The sequence below is a fragment of the Morone saxatilis genome, unplaced genomic scaffold, assembly GCF_004916995.1.
Source record: "Morone saxatilis isolate NCDOM2014 unplaced genomic scaffold, NCSU_SB_2.0 Contig17, whole genome shotgun sequence".
Lineage (NCBI taxonomy): Eukaryota > Metazoa > Chordata > Actinopteri > Moronidae > Morone > Morone saxatilis.
Genome location: NW_023339729.1, coordinates 7,874,240 through 7,889,478, shown reverse-complemented (window position 1 = coordinate 7,889,478; position 15,239 = coordinate 7,874,240). Strand labels below are relative to the sequence as shown.

The 15,239-nt window shown below is 39.7% G+C and overlaps 2 protein-coding genes across 2 annotated transcripts in view; both read right to left on the bottom strand.

Annotated features, from left to right (window-relative positions):
• Positions 1-4,548: 4,548 nt before the first annotated feature.
• On the bottom strand, positions 4,549-12,173 carry LOC118327090 (stromal membrane-associated protein 1-like). Its single transcript, XM_035660304.1, has 10 exons — positions 11,907-12,173; positions 11,286-11,419; positions 10,192-10,277; positions 10,014-10,089; positions 9,827-9,889; positions 9,625-9,700; positions 7,697-7,824; positions 6,665-6,872; positions 5,677-5,987; positions 4,549-5,214 (listed from the first exon to the last, which is right to left on the bottom strand). The coding sequence occupies exons 1-10, from the start codon at positions 12,022-12,024 to the stop codon at positions 5,080-5,082; spliced, it is 1,335 nt and encodes a 444-aa protein (XP_035516197.1). The 5' UTR covers positions 12,025-12,173; the 3' UTR covers positions 4,549-5,079.
• A 222-nt stretch (positions 12,174-12,395) lies between these two features.
• Positions 12,396-15,239, bottom strand: part of cenpk (centromere protein K) — a 4,467-nt gene continuing 1,623 nt past the window's right edge. The window contains exons 5-10 of the mRNA XM_035660375.1: positions 15,097-15,143; positions 14,907-14,989; positions 14,663-14,761; positions 14,424-14,559; positions 14,255-14,308; positions 12,396-13,143 (exon numbers count right to left, since the gene is read on the bottom strand). Coding sequence (XP_035516268.1) covers positions 12,988-13,143; positions 14,255-14,308; positions 14,424-14,559; positions 14,663-14,761; positions 14,907-14,989; positions 15,097-15,143 — 575 coding nt within the window. The 3' untranslated portion in view covers positions 12,396-12,987. The remainder of the gene's footprint in view (positions 13,144-14,254; positions 14,309-14,423; positions 14,560-14,662; positions 14,762-14,906; positions 14,990-15,096; positions 15,144-15,239) is intronic.

The following is a 15,239-nucleotide window of genomic DNA, read 5'->3' as shown; positions in this document are numbered from 1 at the left end:
CAAATGACTTCTCCCAAAAAGTAATTGAGTTACTAACTCTTATTTTGGCAAAATATGTAAGTCACTCTGTTTCTGTTGCACACTCATGTGTGTTAAATATGAAGCTTAGCATAAGGAAACTAAAATATAACATGTTAGGAATCTGTCCATAGGTACCTACCAGTACCTCTAAACATCACGGGTGACTTACATATTTTACCAAAATGTCTGAAAATATGCCTTTTATAATTACTGGCCAAACTATTAGTGACACTTAAGATGGGCCATAACTCATCAAGTTTGGAGCAGATCGATTAAAAAATGAAAATCCAGTGCATAATACTCTGAAGACAATGATCTGAGCTACAATGGAGGAGTTATTAGCTTTTAACTGTCTCAGTCTATTTGCCTCAAAGCCAATTATGTTGAGTGACGCAGCAGGAGCTAGTGGTGTAATTCAGAAACACCAAGACTGCCTATTTTCTTTTGTGGGAATGACATGATGGTGGTGGTCAAATTTACTGTCAGTTTAATGCTAAACCACCACCCTGCACACATAACTGGAAGTGGGAGCGGTTGGAGGATTTGCTTCAATTTGTTGCAGAACCTCTTGACATAATAATCAGCAGTCATCATAAGAAAATGTGTGGAAATGTTGGTTAATGATGGATTTATTAGATAAGGGAAAGGGAGAGAGACAACATGAAAACCTGAAAGCCGACATTAGTAGTTATTACTGCAGCACGAACAGGCAGACTGTCTGCATGTGGTTGCACAAAGCAATAGGATAGGAAGCGGTGCCAAGTTACCAACAATCATTTCGGTATTTTCAACGTCATGGCTGTCTGCCATCTGCGGCTAGCCCGAGGCTAGCAGAGAGTGAGATCATAGAGGAAAAGAAGATATTACTCATGTAATGTTGATGTCTTGACATATAGAGAGATCATGGTGAGAACATGGACCGACTTTTAGATACTTTGGATTCTTTCTTTCTAGAAACTGTGGAAGTGGACAGGGACTTTCCCAGGTCCCAGGTCCTGCAACTAAATCCCTAGTCTGCAGACTAAGCCTTAAATCATAGTATGTTGACAACTTACTTAGTGCAGTAAGTTCCAGAATTACACATAATATAATTATATAATAATATAATAGTTTGACATTTTGGGAAATACTCTTCATTTTATTCTTGAGGACATTAATACCACTTTCATGTCTGTATGTTAAATATGAAGCCACCAGCAGCTGGTTTTAGCCTATATATTCTGTCAATGGTTTTAGCTTAGCTTAGCATAAGACTGAAAACAGGAGCAAGGGTTGTTTTTACATTTCAGTTTTTAAATAGATAGATAGATAAAAAAGGAGATATAACGTAGTGAACTTGTAAATCCCTAGTCTGCAGACTAAGCCTTAAATCATAGTATGTTGACAACTTACCTAGTGCATTAAGTTTCAGAATTACACATAATATAATTATATAATACAATACATTAATAATATATAAGAATAAAAAAAGGAGATATAACATAGTGAACTTGTGAGGTAGTGCTGACAGGTGGATTTTGTTACCTCTGGACAGTGCCAAACAGTTTACCTCTGTGTCCAGTTGCTAAACTACGCTATTCTAACTGCAGCTGCTGGCGATAACGGAAGAATTAGAAATCTAATCTAGCAATCTTCAATCTTCTCATCTCTCTGCAAGAAAGTGAGTCATATCCAAAAATGTTGAAATATTTCTTTACAGCATTAACCCAACTTAAAGTACTGATTGAAGTAAAAAACATAAAAGGTCTAATCAGAAAAATCCACTTGAATGTGGGCCTGCTCTATTTCAGTGTGGATTTATATCAAGCTTTCATATCAGTGAAATGTTTAGTTAAGTATTAGTCATGTCTGCAACAGTTAAACCGGAGGCTGACGTGCGTATCAGCAGCTCTGTTGATGTCTCTGGGTCAAAAAGTCCATTAAGGGGCTGCAGAGAGAAGGAACATTCTTCACTCGACTGGCGGACTCTATTCTGGAGCAGTGTTAGGTTTGACACACAAGCTGAGAGGAATGCCTAACCTCTTTGCTAAAGGTCTCAGATGCTGTATGGCATCAGACCTTACTGTGAAAGTTTTTCAAACTGTGCTGGAGCAGCAGTGAGGCGTAGGAACAGTTGAGAGGTAGAGTGTGGAACAGGACCAAATACACTTCAGGGGCTCTCAGGCACTGCCAAGCATGAGATAGATGTTGGTTCGTTCCTCCTGTGCAAGTAAGAACAGCCACTGTCAGACACTTCCCACCATTAAAATACTCACTGGCACTGAGTATTGCCTCTTGTTTTAATATGAAAGCACGTGGCTCTGGCAGTGGTAGTGATGACTGAAAGGTAGACGTTTGACAGGTAGGGCTGGTTTTAGGAACCACACCCTACATACAATATTGAGGATGTATTGGACCTACACTACTTGGGCAGGGCATACAATGCTTACAGTAGCTTAGTAGAATTCTACATACAATGCAGGTTATCATGAAAGAGTGAGCTAATACAAAGGTTTTGATCCAAACCACATTCACTATTAAAGCTTCCCATGGGGTGGGTGAATGTCTACTGGGCCATATCCCAGCATGCACATGGCGGAGACACCTAAACCTAGATATAGTATGTGTTTAAAGAAATGCATTCGGTTGAAATCCTTGTTACAAAACTCAGTGAGTAACTACCCAGTGAAAGAACTACTGATCAAAAACGCCCAGAAGCAGAGTGAGGCAAATTTTCCCTACAAAACTGCTACTGACTATAAACACATAGTATGACTCGGATTTTCCAAATTCTGTAAGTTTGTGTGAATGTGCTCTAAAGGCTCACAATAAACTTCAACAAAAGTGCATTTATCGCACCAGCCAGAAAAAACAAGCTGTACTAATAATAAACCTGATGTTCTGTATGTAGAACTTTATAACTAATAGCTCAGCAACAAGTGAAATACACAAGTGAATACATTTAAATCAAAATAAATAAAACATAAATACAGTTTAGACATAGAGATTCAAGTAACTTTGGTCACAGAATTAACTGGGTAACTCCCCTTTCTTATAAAAAGTAAAATGCTGCCACCAAGTGATGATGGTGTGCAGTACATTCAAGAGCGTATCTTAGAGTCAGTGAGAGACTCATTTTATTACCAAATTAGACTCATTTTGCAAAAACCACACAGCCATTTATCATGTCTGAAATCAACTCAATGTGTGCAGGTGGTTTCCAAAATGAACATCATAAATCAGCAGACTCAGTTTCTCAATATTTTGGCAATTCATGGAGAATTTGTTTATGTGTCAGTTTGATGAAAACATCCAGAAGGTTAAGGCCTGCTATGTTTAAAACATGTATTTGTATTTGAGAACCTTTTGTTTTTTTTGGATTTATATGTTAAATTTGGTTCACAGACTGAATTAAGAAGTGTTACATGATGTTGATGTTGCCATACAGAGATCTATTGTTTGAATTTACCTACCATGCCGAGGAGAGATTTCAAGCTTAGGTGAGAGAGGACTAAATGTTTTAGGATTACTAGCAGGGACAACAATGATGGTAACTCAACAAGAGAGCACAAAGAACAAATAAGCAACTGTGTTGCAATAGGGTTAGTTGACCTGAAAAGGCAATTTCTTTCACACTTTCTTTTACTAGCAGATGACACAGCAGTAAAACTCCTCACTGCCCACAGCAACGATCTGTGCCGACTACATTACAGTGTCAGGTTGCAGTCTGGGTCCACTGAACCTTTAAAAGGGCAAGTTCTTCGAATCAGTTGTGTGTGATGTCCATATGAACTTTCTGTCCTGCTAGATTTTTTCCACATGAGAATACTGCCATCTAGAGGGCAAGACCAGTAACAGACTGTCTTCAGCCTAAAAACTACATACACTTAATTTGACATGGCTGTGCTGACCAAGAAGCTAAACGTTAGACAAGTTCTTCCATCTCCATCAACACCAACACCAAAATGGAGGAATGTTGTTCTGGAGTCTGAAATGAAGCTCCCCTGGTAATTTGCAATGGTGCAATGTCAAATGTATGTTGGTTTTATGTTGTGCTTTCACTTCATTATATACTGCTATATATAATATATAATACTATGTATTTTGTTATCTATAGACCTTTATAGTTCTTTAAGTAATATCTTGTGTATTCTGCAAGTTAATGTTTTTGTTCTCATTACCACAGACTAACAAGAGGAAGAGCTGAGATCAGATGTTAGGCAAGTATAGGAGTGCGTGTCACTGCAAAGGTTTCCTCCAATCCCAGGATTCACACTGAATGAAGCCCTTTACACCGGTACAAACAGTTCTTCTTTCCCTAATGCTTTGAGCCAGTCTCCACCAACACTTTGCTGTCCAAACTGCAGCCAAGATTAAGCAGCACAACAATGCAAATAACTATTACCTTTACATTAGAGCACAAAAACAGCTGACTGCTAACAAGTGTAAGATGCAAGTTAAGGCCCTTTAATGCCCTTTAATCTCACACATCTTTTGGATTGAACCTTTAAAACTGCACTTGAATCATAAAAGACACATCAAAGCAAGTCATTTATTATCACTTTAATTTTATAGGGGAACCACAAGTACTTTAAAAGAAGGTTATACAGCGCTGTACATTTGGGAGTAGTACTGACAGACTTGATAGTCATATCTTCTCCCGTTAAATACTATTCATTTAAATGTTCTATAATCTTATAATGATACAGTGATACAATAAAAGCTTGTGTAACTGGTCCTGCAGCTTTTCTGATATGTCGATATCATTTTTGTTGGGACTGTTATTTCCTTGTAATTTTTTCCAAAAAAGGAAAATAAAAGTTATGATCAAAAACCATACGACAGGCAGAAACTGCCAGGCTGTATTCCTGTATGACTCCCAATTCACTCACACAATAGAGAGAAAGAGAGACAGAGAAAGGGAGAAGGAAAAAGAGATACAATTTTCATGTTCTGAAGGCTGGTCCGTGATGGAAATGGGCATCAGTTCATAGCGAGGCGCTGAGAAGCACAAGATACATTTTGCACTTTCTGCAACCTCGACTCCTACTCTGCCCGACCATCAACCCGCTCGAAGGCTCACTTCCATAGCTGTGTGCTCAGAGTCTGGCCAGATCCAGTGGCGGCCCATCCACCCATAGCTGACGAAGGCTGACCGAAGGCCATCTGGCCACCTGCACCATTCAGAGTCAACCCTGACATCTGCTGATTCACCTGTGGATGTTAAAGAGAGCTGTATTAAGAGCCTAACATCATGGACTTATACTTATAATATCAATATGTAGTATGTGTTTGGGACACAGCTCCTATTTTAAAGTCCTGCTTGTGCTGCCATCTGGTGGCAGCTGGATGCTCTGTCCACACCCTCTAGAGTAAAGCCCTCCACAACGCACTGTTGTGCAATGCATCATCACAGCTGGGTGTGGTCACATGAAACTAGAAGGGCACTCAGAGCGCTAGTCCAATCTTCTAACATGATCTGCAGGCATAACTACTAACTTTTATGAAAACTGGTCCAGTAGTTCTGTAATCTTGCTAACAGATGGCACCGAAACCATAACCAATCAAACCTGACGTGCCACACACTTAAACCCAACCCACAACAGTAAGATTTAGTGTGGAGTTACTTTAAAAATAACCTCTTACAGTGCTGTAATCAAGACAGACTCTCCATACCTGACCCATGTTCCACTGAGCCTGCTGCCCAGGCTGGATGGCGTACATGCCCTGAGCAGGCACCATGCCTGGAGGCATCGCACCGCCCTGTGGTCCCATCATCCTTGGTGCCATGCCCATCACACCAGTGGCTGGCGCATTCCCCATGAAGCCATTAGGCATTGTCATCCCAACCATCATGCCCGGACTGGGCCCCATCATGGCACCCATTACGGTTGTAGGCGGCATGGGTCCACCAATGCCTGGGTAGGCCTGATAACCAGCAGGGGCTTGGACAGGAAACTGCATCTGGGAGGGGCCCATGAACATGCCTGTTGAGGTTGAAGCAGCAGGGGGGGAAACAAGAAGACAAAAAATATAGTGATGGGTGTTATGAATACAAATATGACTGAGGCAGGGAAGGATTTGTGACACTGTGGGCCCACCCTCAGATAAAAATCAAGACAACTGCACGCCCAAGTTTTGGAACTACAATTTCCACAATTTGGATGTGAACAAGAAGCATCATATTGTGATGGGAGTGGGTTAGTTGTGGGCTACAACCTGTTTTTTTTGCCTGTATTTGTTGACATTTTGGAAAACTAGTGCAAACTAGTACCAAATTAGTTCTGAGCACTTCCTGTTTGCAATGCACCCATGTCTGGACAGACAGCTACCATTGGATTACAGAAGAAAACTTAAACATGTGATAATCTCAGGCAAGCTCTCAAGTTAGAAGGAGCCTCCTTTTATTATGACTTCTAAGTGACAGATATATGGACGTTTATTTACAAGGGAGTGAGAGTTGGCTATCAAACCTCAAAACTCTCACCAAACGTGCCTGTAGGACAGAGTATTGACAACTGTCTGGTACAAAATGCTGGCATCAAACATCTGGTCAAATCTGCAGTTTCTTTTCCTCAATCTTTGATCAGATCCTGATTTATAAATAAGCCATGGCAATACAACAAAAGCTTTCACATTATTTTTTAGACATTTGCGTCCTCACCAGCGGGGGCCTGTTGGGACATGCTGTTGGTTCCATATAGGGACAGGATGGAGTCCTTGGACAGGGGCTTCTTGGCCATGTCGTCAGTTTTAGTGGTGCTACTGCTGTCACTGAACAAGTCGAGGTCTCCCTGCCCTGACCCTGAGCTGGCTCCTCCTCCTGCTGCTGAGGCTTGTGTCGGAGTGCTAGTCGCGTTACTGGAGCTCACCTGAAAGTACGAAATAATAGTGATTTACTTGTTTAAAATCCTTTATGAAACATCAGCAGCTGAAATTGTGTACAGTTCCTCTACACATGCTGCTCCATTGACAATTTAGGTCCACTCCCTGGTTCCTAATATAACAGGCCCTAAATTAACCAACACATTATCACCAACAAAGCTTCTACAATTAAATGTGTGATATATTCTGCTACTACTCACATAGCTGCAAGTCTGAACACGGCACGGGAGTTGCTTGTTGCTCGCCAAATTTGACAGAATGGTTTTCATATTTTATTCATTTATAAATGGAGTGATAATGGCCTGCCCTGCGTAATAATGACCCATATTTCAGTTGTGGCCAGTTGGCAGGCTGTTAGCAGCTGGTATATAAGGCTTGGTGGTAATTAAATCCACTGGACCTAACAACAATACATTTTACCAATACTACCTTTGCTGTAACACAGTAATGAGAAAGTAATCACAAATTCATAGGTCAAACCCACTTAGAGACAAGACCGCAGGTTTTTAAGACCTTGATAAGGGCATTTATCAGCATTTTTATATTGAATGATGAATCAAAATAATAAATTAATTGTGAATGGCAATAATCATTGACTGCAGTCCTATTTAAATGTTTAGTCAAATTATTGCTTCATTAGCTGGATATATTTTCTGTCTTGATCTGCTTCACTGCCTCTCAGTATTGGTGTTGCTGTCTTGTGTGCAATTGATGCTGATAGTTGATAATTTGACTTTATATTCTTTACTGCGTACTTCATTTACAACTAAAAACAATGAGTATAAAATCTGAGCTCCTTGCTTGGTCTAACCTGAGGAAACTGAGCTGCGGATGTGGACGAGGGGAGGGGGTTGGACACCATGGGGCCGAATATATCCAGGTCGTTGTTCTGGCTTGTGCTCGTGCTACCATTGTTAGTTGATGCAGCTGTCGGTGCGTCTGTGATGGAAAGGTGAAAAAAATGGTTTTACAAGAAAATAAGCTTACAATTAGAAAAACAACACTGTGAGACTGCAGCACAACTCACTGATGCTTTCCTAATGATATTCTACCTGAATTCCACTACAAACTTATTTAAAGATCATAAATAGAATCCTAATACAATATATAATTGCTGTGAAAAGTGGTGGAAAACAAACAGAGCTTATGTTTGCTAATGTATTTATTAAACTGCAATGGCCTCCCACTGCTGCAGAACTGCCCACACAGTAAGCTCAACGGCTAGTACAATAAAAGATTAATCAGTGCACTCTTATTAGCTCATAGGCCACAAAACACAAATAACAGTAAATCCAAATAATGCAATGCCCATCCAAGCCAATCAGTAGCATTAATATAGCGTATTCTTTTAAACTGTAAATTAAATCGCTGTAATGAAATGAAAGACATTATTCGTAGATGTCCACATTTAGTCACTAATGTCTGAGCAATCTTATTGATGTACATCTACATGAATTAATAGTCAAACAATAAGCTGTTGTTTACAATTGGAAGATGCACTGCATGGCTCTGATGGCTGATCTGACAGTGGGGTAGGTGAAAGTACAAAAAAAACAAGATCCAGGAAGTACTGCTTGACAAAGGCAATCAACTGAATGCCTATATCAAGGCATCAGCTGTTTAATAACCTGTACTTCGATCACCATTTGACCATGAGAAACAACACATTTTAATAGAAGCACAACTGTCTATGCATCAAGATAGAAATATCCACACAACTGCCATGTGTACACTGCTGCAACGGATTCCCGAGCAAACCTGAAAACCAAACTTAGCAAACAGGAATCACTCAACTGTGATCAAGTGTTGCCTCCGTCAATGAGGTCTCAAACTGTCTGTTCTCTTTGCACTGTCCTCGTCATCATACTATTTTACTGTTTTTCTCTTGTAATATCCAACACTCAGCCTTAAAAAAAAGTTAATGTCGACGTAAAAAAACAAGAAGTTACTCGTCAGTTCCTGACATCGTGACTGAGTCAGCAGCTTTCGCTTTTCCTATAACTACCTCACAAAAAAGCCTTGTAGTGGTTCAGTGTTAAGGAGAATTTTATAGTTGGCATTAACTTCATAGTAGAACAGATTTCATTAGAGTTCTGATACAGATAGAATAGATAGATTAGTCAGTGCTGTGAGATGAAAGTAACATGAATCACACAGGCTCCTTTGTTACACAGGTGCTAGAAACTAAGTGAAAGGGGAACACAGTGAACACTGCTTCCTCTCAAGCCCACTGCTTGATTAATACACATTGAACAAACAAGTTCACAGTGATAGTACAAGCTAAAGGCGTACATAGAAGTCGTTTGGCCCTGCCAAAGGACCACAAAAGTTCGGTGCAGTTATCACCTGCTGTGAGAACGCACTGAAAAAGGTATACGATCACAGCCATAACATATCACAGCACCAGCATGCTACACCAAGCCAAACTCATCATATGTACACTACAATTCCAATATACTGTGGTTCCTAAATGTCATATACATGGTGAATGTCAGTCCAAATATCAGTAATCAAGAATTACACAGCACTGTAAGCGTATAAAAACTCCAAACTCCTCGCTCGATGAGTTTATAATAATTTATTAGAGCTGTAATGCTACTGCTAATACAACAAACACTATTACAAGCTGAAACCTTATTTGGTCTAATTCTATCAATATCTCAGTCAGCACATTCATATGGCCCATTCCAGACAATTTTCTTTGTCCAGTAACACAAGACGATGAGCAGAAATACTCACCAAGGCCTAAAAGGTTCACAGAGGGTTCTGAAGTCTTAGCAGGGCTGATTTTGGGAACTGGCCTGGACTCTTCACTCTTTATGAACATGAAATAGTTAAAACAAGCATAATAAGCAGGGCTAACTCCATACGGGACAAAAACAACACAGAGGAGCTTGTTTATACAGCTCTACTCATGCAAAGATGTGTGTGAGATACTTACCTTGGTGTAAGATGACACCTTGCTCCCTCTGTCTGGCTCTCTCTCTTTCTTAACATCTTTAGGCTGAAAAAAAAAAACACCCAAAAGAAACTCGAAATGAACAACAGATCATTTCAAATGTATGTCAGCTTAAATAACTCATCTGTAAAAGTGCATGCAGTAGTTTTAAAAGTCAACGGGTACATACACTGCTCCCATTGGTCACATTTTTGCTGTAGTATTTCTTCTTCTCATATTTATCCCTGATGAAGAATTCCACAGCTCTTAGGTCAGAGTCAAGGGAAAGAAGAGGCAACAAAGGCCAAAACAAATAATTTCAGTATAAACAATAAAGTTAAAGTGTGTCTGCTGATAGTGGAGGATACTGGTCTGTTTGAGGTCTTCTGAAGCTTTCTGGAAGGTTGGCCTCATAAAGCTGCCTGGCCTTGGTGTTACCCATATCCTGTATACTCTGAAAAAAAGAAAAGACAGCGGGGTAATTGAGTATGCAGAAATATTTCAAGAGGCACTCCAATGTGAATTTACACATGACGATTGCTCATCACAAGGAGTACTACAGGCGCCACGGTCGCCTCACAGCAAGAAGGTTTTGGGTTCAACCGCACTGGCTGGGCCTTTCTGTGTGGAGTTTCTCCGGTGCTCCGGTTTCCTCCCACAGTCCAAGGACATGCATGTTAATTGGTGACTCACTCGTAGGTGTGAACATGACTGTTAAAGGTTGTTTGCCTCTCCATGTCAAACTTGTGATGAACTAATGGGCTAATGTCAGCTCCAGAACCCCGTGAAGGATAAGCAGTTATAAATGATGGATTGGGAGAACTACTCAACAGTGGTATGATGGAGTTTTGAGAAGATAGCCCAGAGACATAATATAGGTTGTCTTGGCTTGGGTTTAAGAGCTCAAGCCCTTAATAGAAAGCCTGTGTTGCAAACTGGGGCGTGGAGTTTGTGACAGGTGGACATACACCAGGCAGCAAGTGTTTCAAAAAAGTGTTTTCCAGATGTAATTATGACTTGGATGTTGAGTAATTTGCAAGTTAACTGGTAATTATGGTGACTTCCAAATGACATGAATGCAGCATAATGACAGACCCGATCAATTTGCATTATGAGAAGTGTCGTATCCATTATTTTTAAACCTTGACCCACACTAGAGACTAAAGGTTAGGATCTCTCACCCTATGCTGCACAGAATTGAATTCAGTTTTTAATTTCTCGCTCACTCTCTCACAAGTCCACCAAGTTGAAAATGGAAAGGCTCATTATCTATCATTAGAGGCCAGACACACACACACACAAGTAAAAAGATGCTGAAATCAATCTCATGTCCCATACAAATACAAGCCTGCAACAATGTGTCAGCAAAATTACTCATTTTTTAGGATAGGATAAAAATAGGATAAAAAGCATTTCTTCTGTAATCGAACCAAAGCACAACACAAAAACCAGAGAACAGTACCTGGATTTGTTCTGAGGTCCATTGGTCCAGGTTGACTGATTTAACTCTGGATATGTGTACTCCCAGGTTCCTGTGAATGCCAGCACACCGGATGCAGATAAATACTCCCAGATTCCAGGATGCCCATCTTGGACCTGATAAAGCAAAAAAGAAAAGAAAGAAACGAAGAAAGAAGCGAATGTTGATTTAGACATGGAGAGAAGACTGGTGGAAAACAAACATGCAGGATCTTGCATTAATTCAAAGTGCCAAAAGCGAGCTCTGCATTCTTTATCAATGAGCTACCACGAAAACAAGAGTCAGGTTCTTGTGGAGGACAGTTTGTTAAACGCGTTAAACACCCGGCAGCCGAGCTGAAGGCGGCGGCAGGAGTGAGGCAGGAGTGAGGCACTGTGGGAGCTCATGTAGATTTAGAGAAGTTAGCTCGCTAGTTAGCCACTGAGTTTAGCTCGAGGGGAGAGATGTCAGCTGACCAGCTTGAGCTACTAGCCAGTTAGCTTAGCTAGGCTAACAAACGGAGACGCTACATTGTTAGTGAGCGTTAGCGGCAGGTTTCGAGTGGAAATGTTAACTTTGTGTGGTAAAATAAATAGGAAAATATCGACAGTGTGAATGTCGCACCTTTCGCCTCGCAGTCGGCGCAGTACTTGTTGTCTTCCTCTCTCAGCATTTTGGACAGGATGGCCTGGTGCTGTTCGTTGAGTTTCTGGGCCTTCTCCCTCTCCGAGCGGGTCGTCATATTCACAGCTTTAGTTTGACTTCCTTAATAAAAAACAACTCTACTTTAATCAGTTGTCAATCGTAAGAAGTTTCTCATAAAAGACCATAATCGGAGGGATGAACACCTCCGAAAACACCCGGAACCGGAATCCACTCTCCGCCCACAGGAATTCTAACGCTGACGCGGCGGCCGCACCGGATTGGATGCCGGCTCTGACGTCATCTGACGCACAAAGTTTCTTATGAATTAAGTTTTAAATTTCTATAGAAAATTCATTATCTGCACTAAAGATGTATCCGTCTTCTCCCATTAATAATTTTGACTGGAAAGATGCCAACTGGCCGCCTGGATAACCAACGACCATTGAACACAACACCACATCTGCAGAAAGTTCTAAAGTTTATTGAACATTTCAAAAAAATATATACAAACAAATTAACAAAATCTACATATATACAGTACACCATCTGGGGCATGTGAAAGCATCAGGAAATCAACTTTTAAAAAACATGAAGAACTTTAAAATAACCAATTAAAAGAAAACATAAATAGTGACATATATGGCTGGTTGCTTTTTCATCCTTGCCAATTAAAATATATATGAATCAAATCAAAGTAACTATGTTATTAAGAGAAGACTTTCAACTTCATTGAGATTTGATATGAATTTACATGAAATGGCCAGCACTTTGTCTAAAAAAGTTGTAATACTTTCATAACGTAAATGTGAGTTCTCAGCTTTTTAAAAAGGACCCATGGTTACTTACATACAAAAGTTCTTAACCTAAAAAATACTTATATGAAGCATACATGTGATAGACATACACATACAGTAAATCACTAGCCTCAATGCTTTCCCAGCACAGTTATGTCTTCATATCAGCTTACATACATTTACATAATGATAGCACTATACAAGCAGACTAACATTAGAAACATTAGCAGATAAGAGGTGCCTGAGATGCCTAATGCATCGCTGCCTTAACAAAATGTTTCCAGGCGGATCTTGAAGTTATTCTCTTGGTGCCTCACTGCAATACCATAGCGAAGCAGCATCTCTATGTACGGTGGCCAGAATGTGTTGTCTATTGTCACGTAGGGGTCGTGTGGTGCGTTCAGGACCTTGTTCATGAGAAGCTGTAGGGGTAAAGAACACAGAGGAAGACTCGGGTTAAGGCAGTATGACTGCAGTCAAGTAACGGTGTAAGATGATACAGCTTATAAAGTATGCAGGCTGGCATTTACACACTTTAATAGACTCTGGTTTTGTATTTCCGTCTCCATTTGAAGATACACACTGGAAAGAGATGCTGAGAGATATAAATTGACAAATGTACTGCCACACACTTAAATGCGTTGTTTTTGTGCACATGGTATGTGCCATGGCCACCAGAAAACAATAACACTAACTAATCAATAACATGAAGTCATTTCAAGATTTGAGTTTAAGAATGAAACAATGTCTTTGTGTATAACAACCTGACTATAACTCTCATGTAGTGCTAAGAGTGGGCAGGATTGACTGCTGTTTTGACAACCTTATATCATTCATGTGACTGTCTAGTTTTGTAATTCAAGTGGACGAGACGCTGTGATATAACTATTCACTGTGATCAAAAATACAGACACAGTTTCTGTAAGTTTTTCACAGTAGACATTTTGACTGGTCATAGCAAGAACAGCACAGGTGTAAATAGTAACATTAAGGATGGTCCTGTTGCCAGTGAGCCAACATGCACAACACTGAAGGAAAAATATATACGCAGCTGTTACTCGTGTTATTAATTATTATATGTCAAAATATCTGCTGTGAAGAAGGACCTTCATCCTTCAAAAGTTAATTGCCCATAAAGTTGCTCCTACAACACGGTTAAAGACACAGTAGCTACCATCAAATGATTTACTGAGAAGTTTAGGAGAGTTTTAACACAATTTAAAAAATATTCGTCAGGTAAATTATATTGTTTCCCAAGATAATTTAGCCAAGAAAACTTTACCACCAGTTCTATAAATACAGAGGCAAGTCCTGCTAATGAAGGTAAAGTCTATGATTTCACACATCAGTTTATTTTATTTTATTGTAAAATTCTATTTTATATTCATGATTCTTGACTTCCACAATACTTGTTTTCCTGTTACTCTGTATATTTTGACTGTTAGGTAACACCTCCTTGTCAATAAACCTGTTTCTATTACTCAGTTTTCTGATATTGACTAGCTGATTATATATTAGTGCATCAAAACCCACCTCAAGAATTTCATTAAGTGAAATCAGGTCTTCATCTAAGTCCTGGGTAATGATCTGAAAATGAAAACAAAGCTTTGTAAGCTGCAGTGGAGCAGTGTCAGCACAGGTTTTATATGTAAACAGGCTGCAAAAGCAGAACGAGCATCAACAACAAAACAGGTCAGTTCACCTTTTTCTTCTTGTTTGTACTGGATTCATTCTGAGGGAGAGGGACGTGCTTCTCCAGTATGTCTCCCAGAGATTCCATCAACCTTTCCTCATAGACCTTCATTTTCTGGATTTTCGCTTTGGTGTCCTGCAATACACTGTAAAATGCATGTCTAAATCTTAGTTCATACATACACTTTGCCATGGTTTTTGCCACATTTCTCTTACTCCTTTGCTGTCACACTTTGCCGTCACACTCACCTGAGCTCTGATAATTTCTCCTTTTCCTTTTGAAGTCGTTCAACATGATCATTGGCAGCCATCAGCGCCTGTTTCTTCTCCTCCAGCCATTTCTGTTCACTAAAAAACACAAGCTTTAAGAACAATAAACAGAGCCAAACAAATAAAAAGTGTCTAAAAGGTCTCTTCCATTCACTTCTGAAAATCATTTATATGCCCTGAGGAAGGACAGTAAGTTATGGAATATAACTGAAAGGTTACGTACAGTTCTTTAGTTTCTCTCAGTTTGTCTCTCTTTGCTTCATAGCAAGAAACAACCATCTCAAGTTCAGAGCACAGTTTGAGCATCTGTGGAAAACAAAGTGGGATAATGGATTGCACAACTGGAGCAATGCATTTAAATAAGGAATTTTAATATGGCACATTCTTCAATGCTGCATTTTACACAGACACACCTCCTCTTTCCCAGCTTGAAGTAAAACTTCTGAATTTGCTGCCAGCACTGGATGAAACAAAATAAATAAACAAATAAATGTATTTAAAAATGCAAATGTTGTATAAGAAACATTAGATAAAACAGATACAACTATTTCAATTT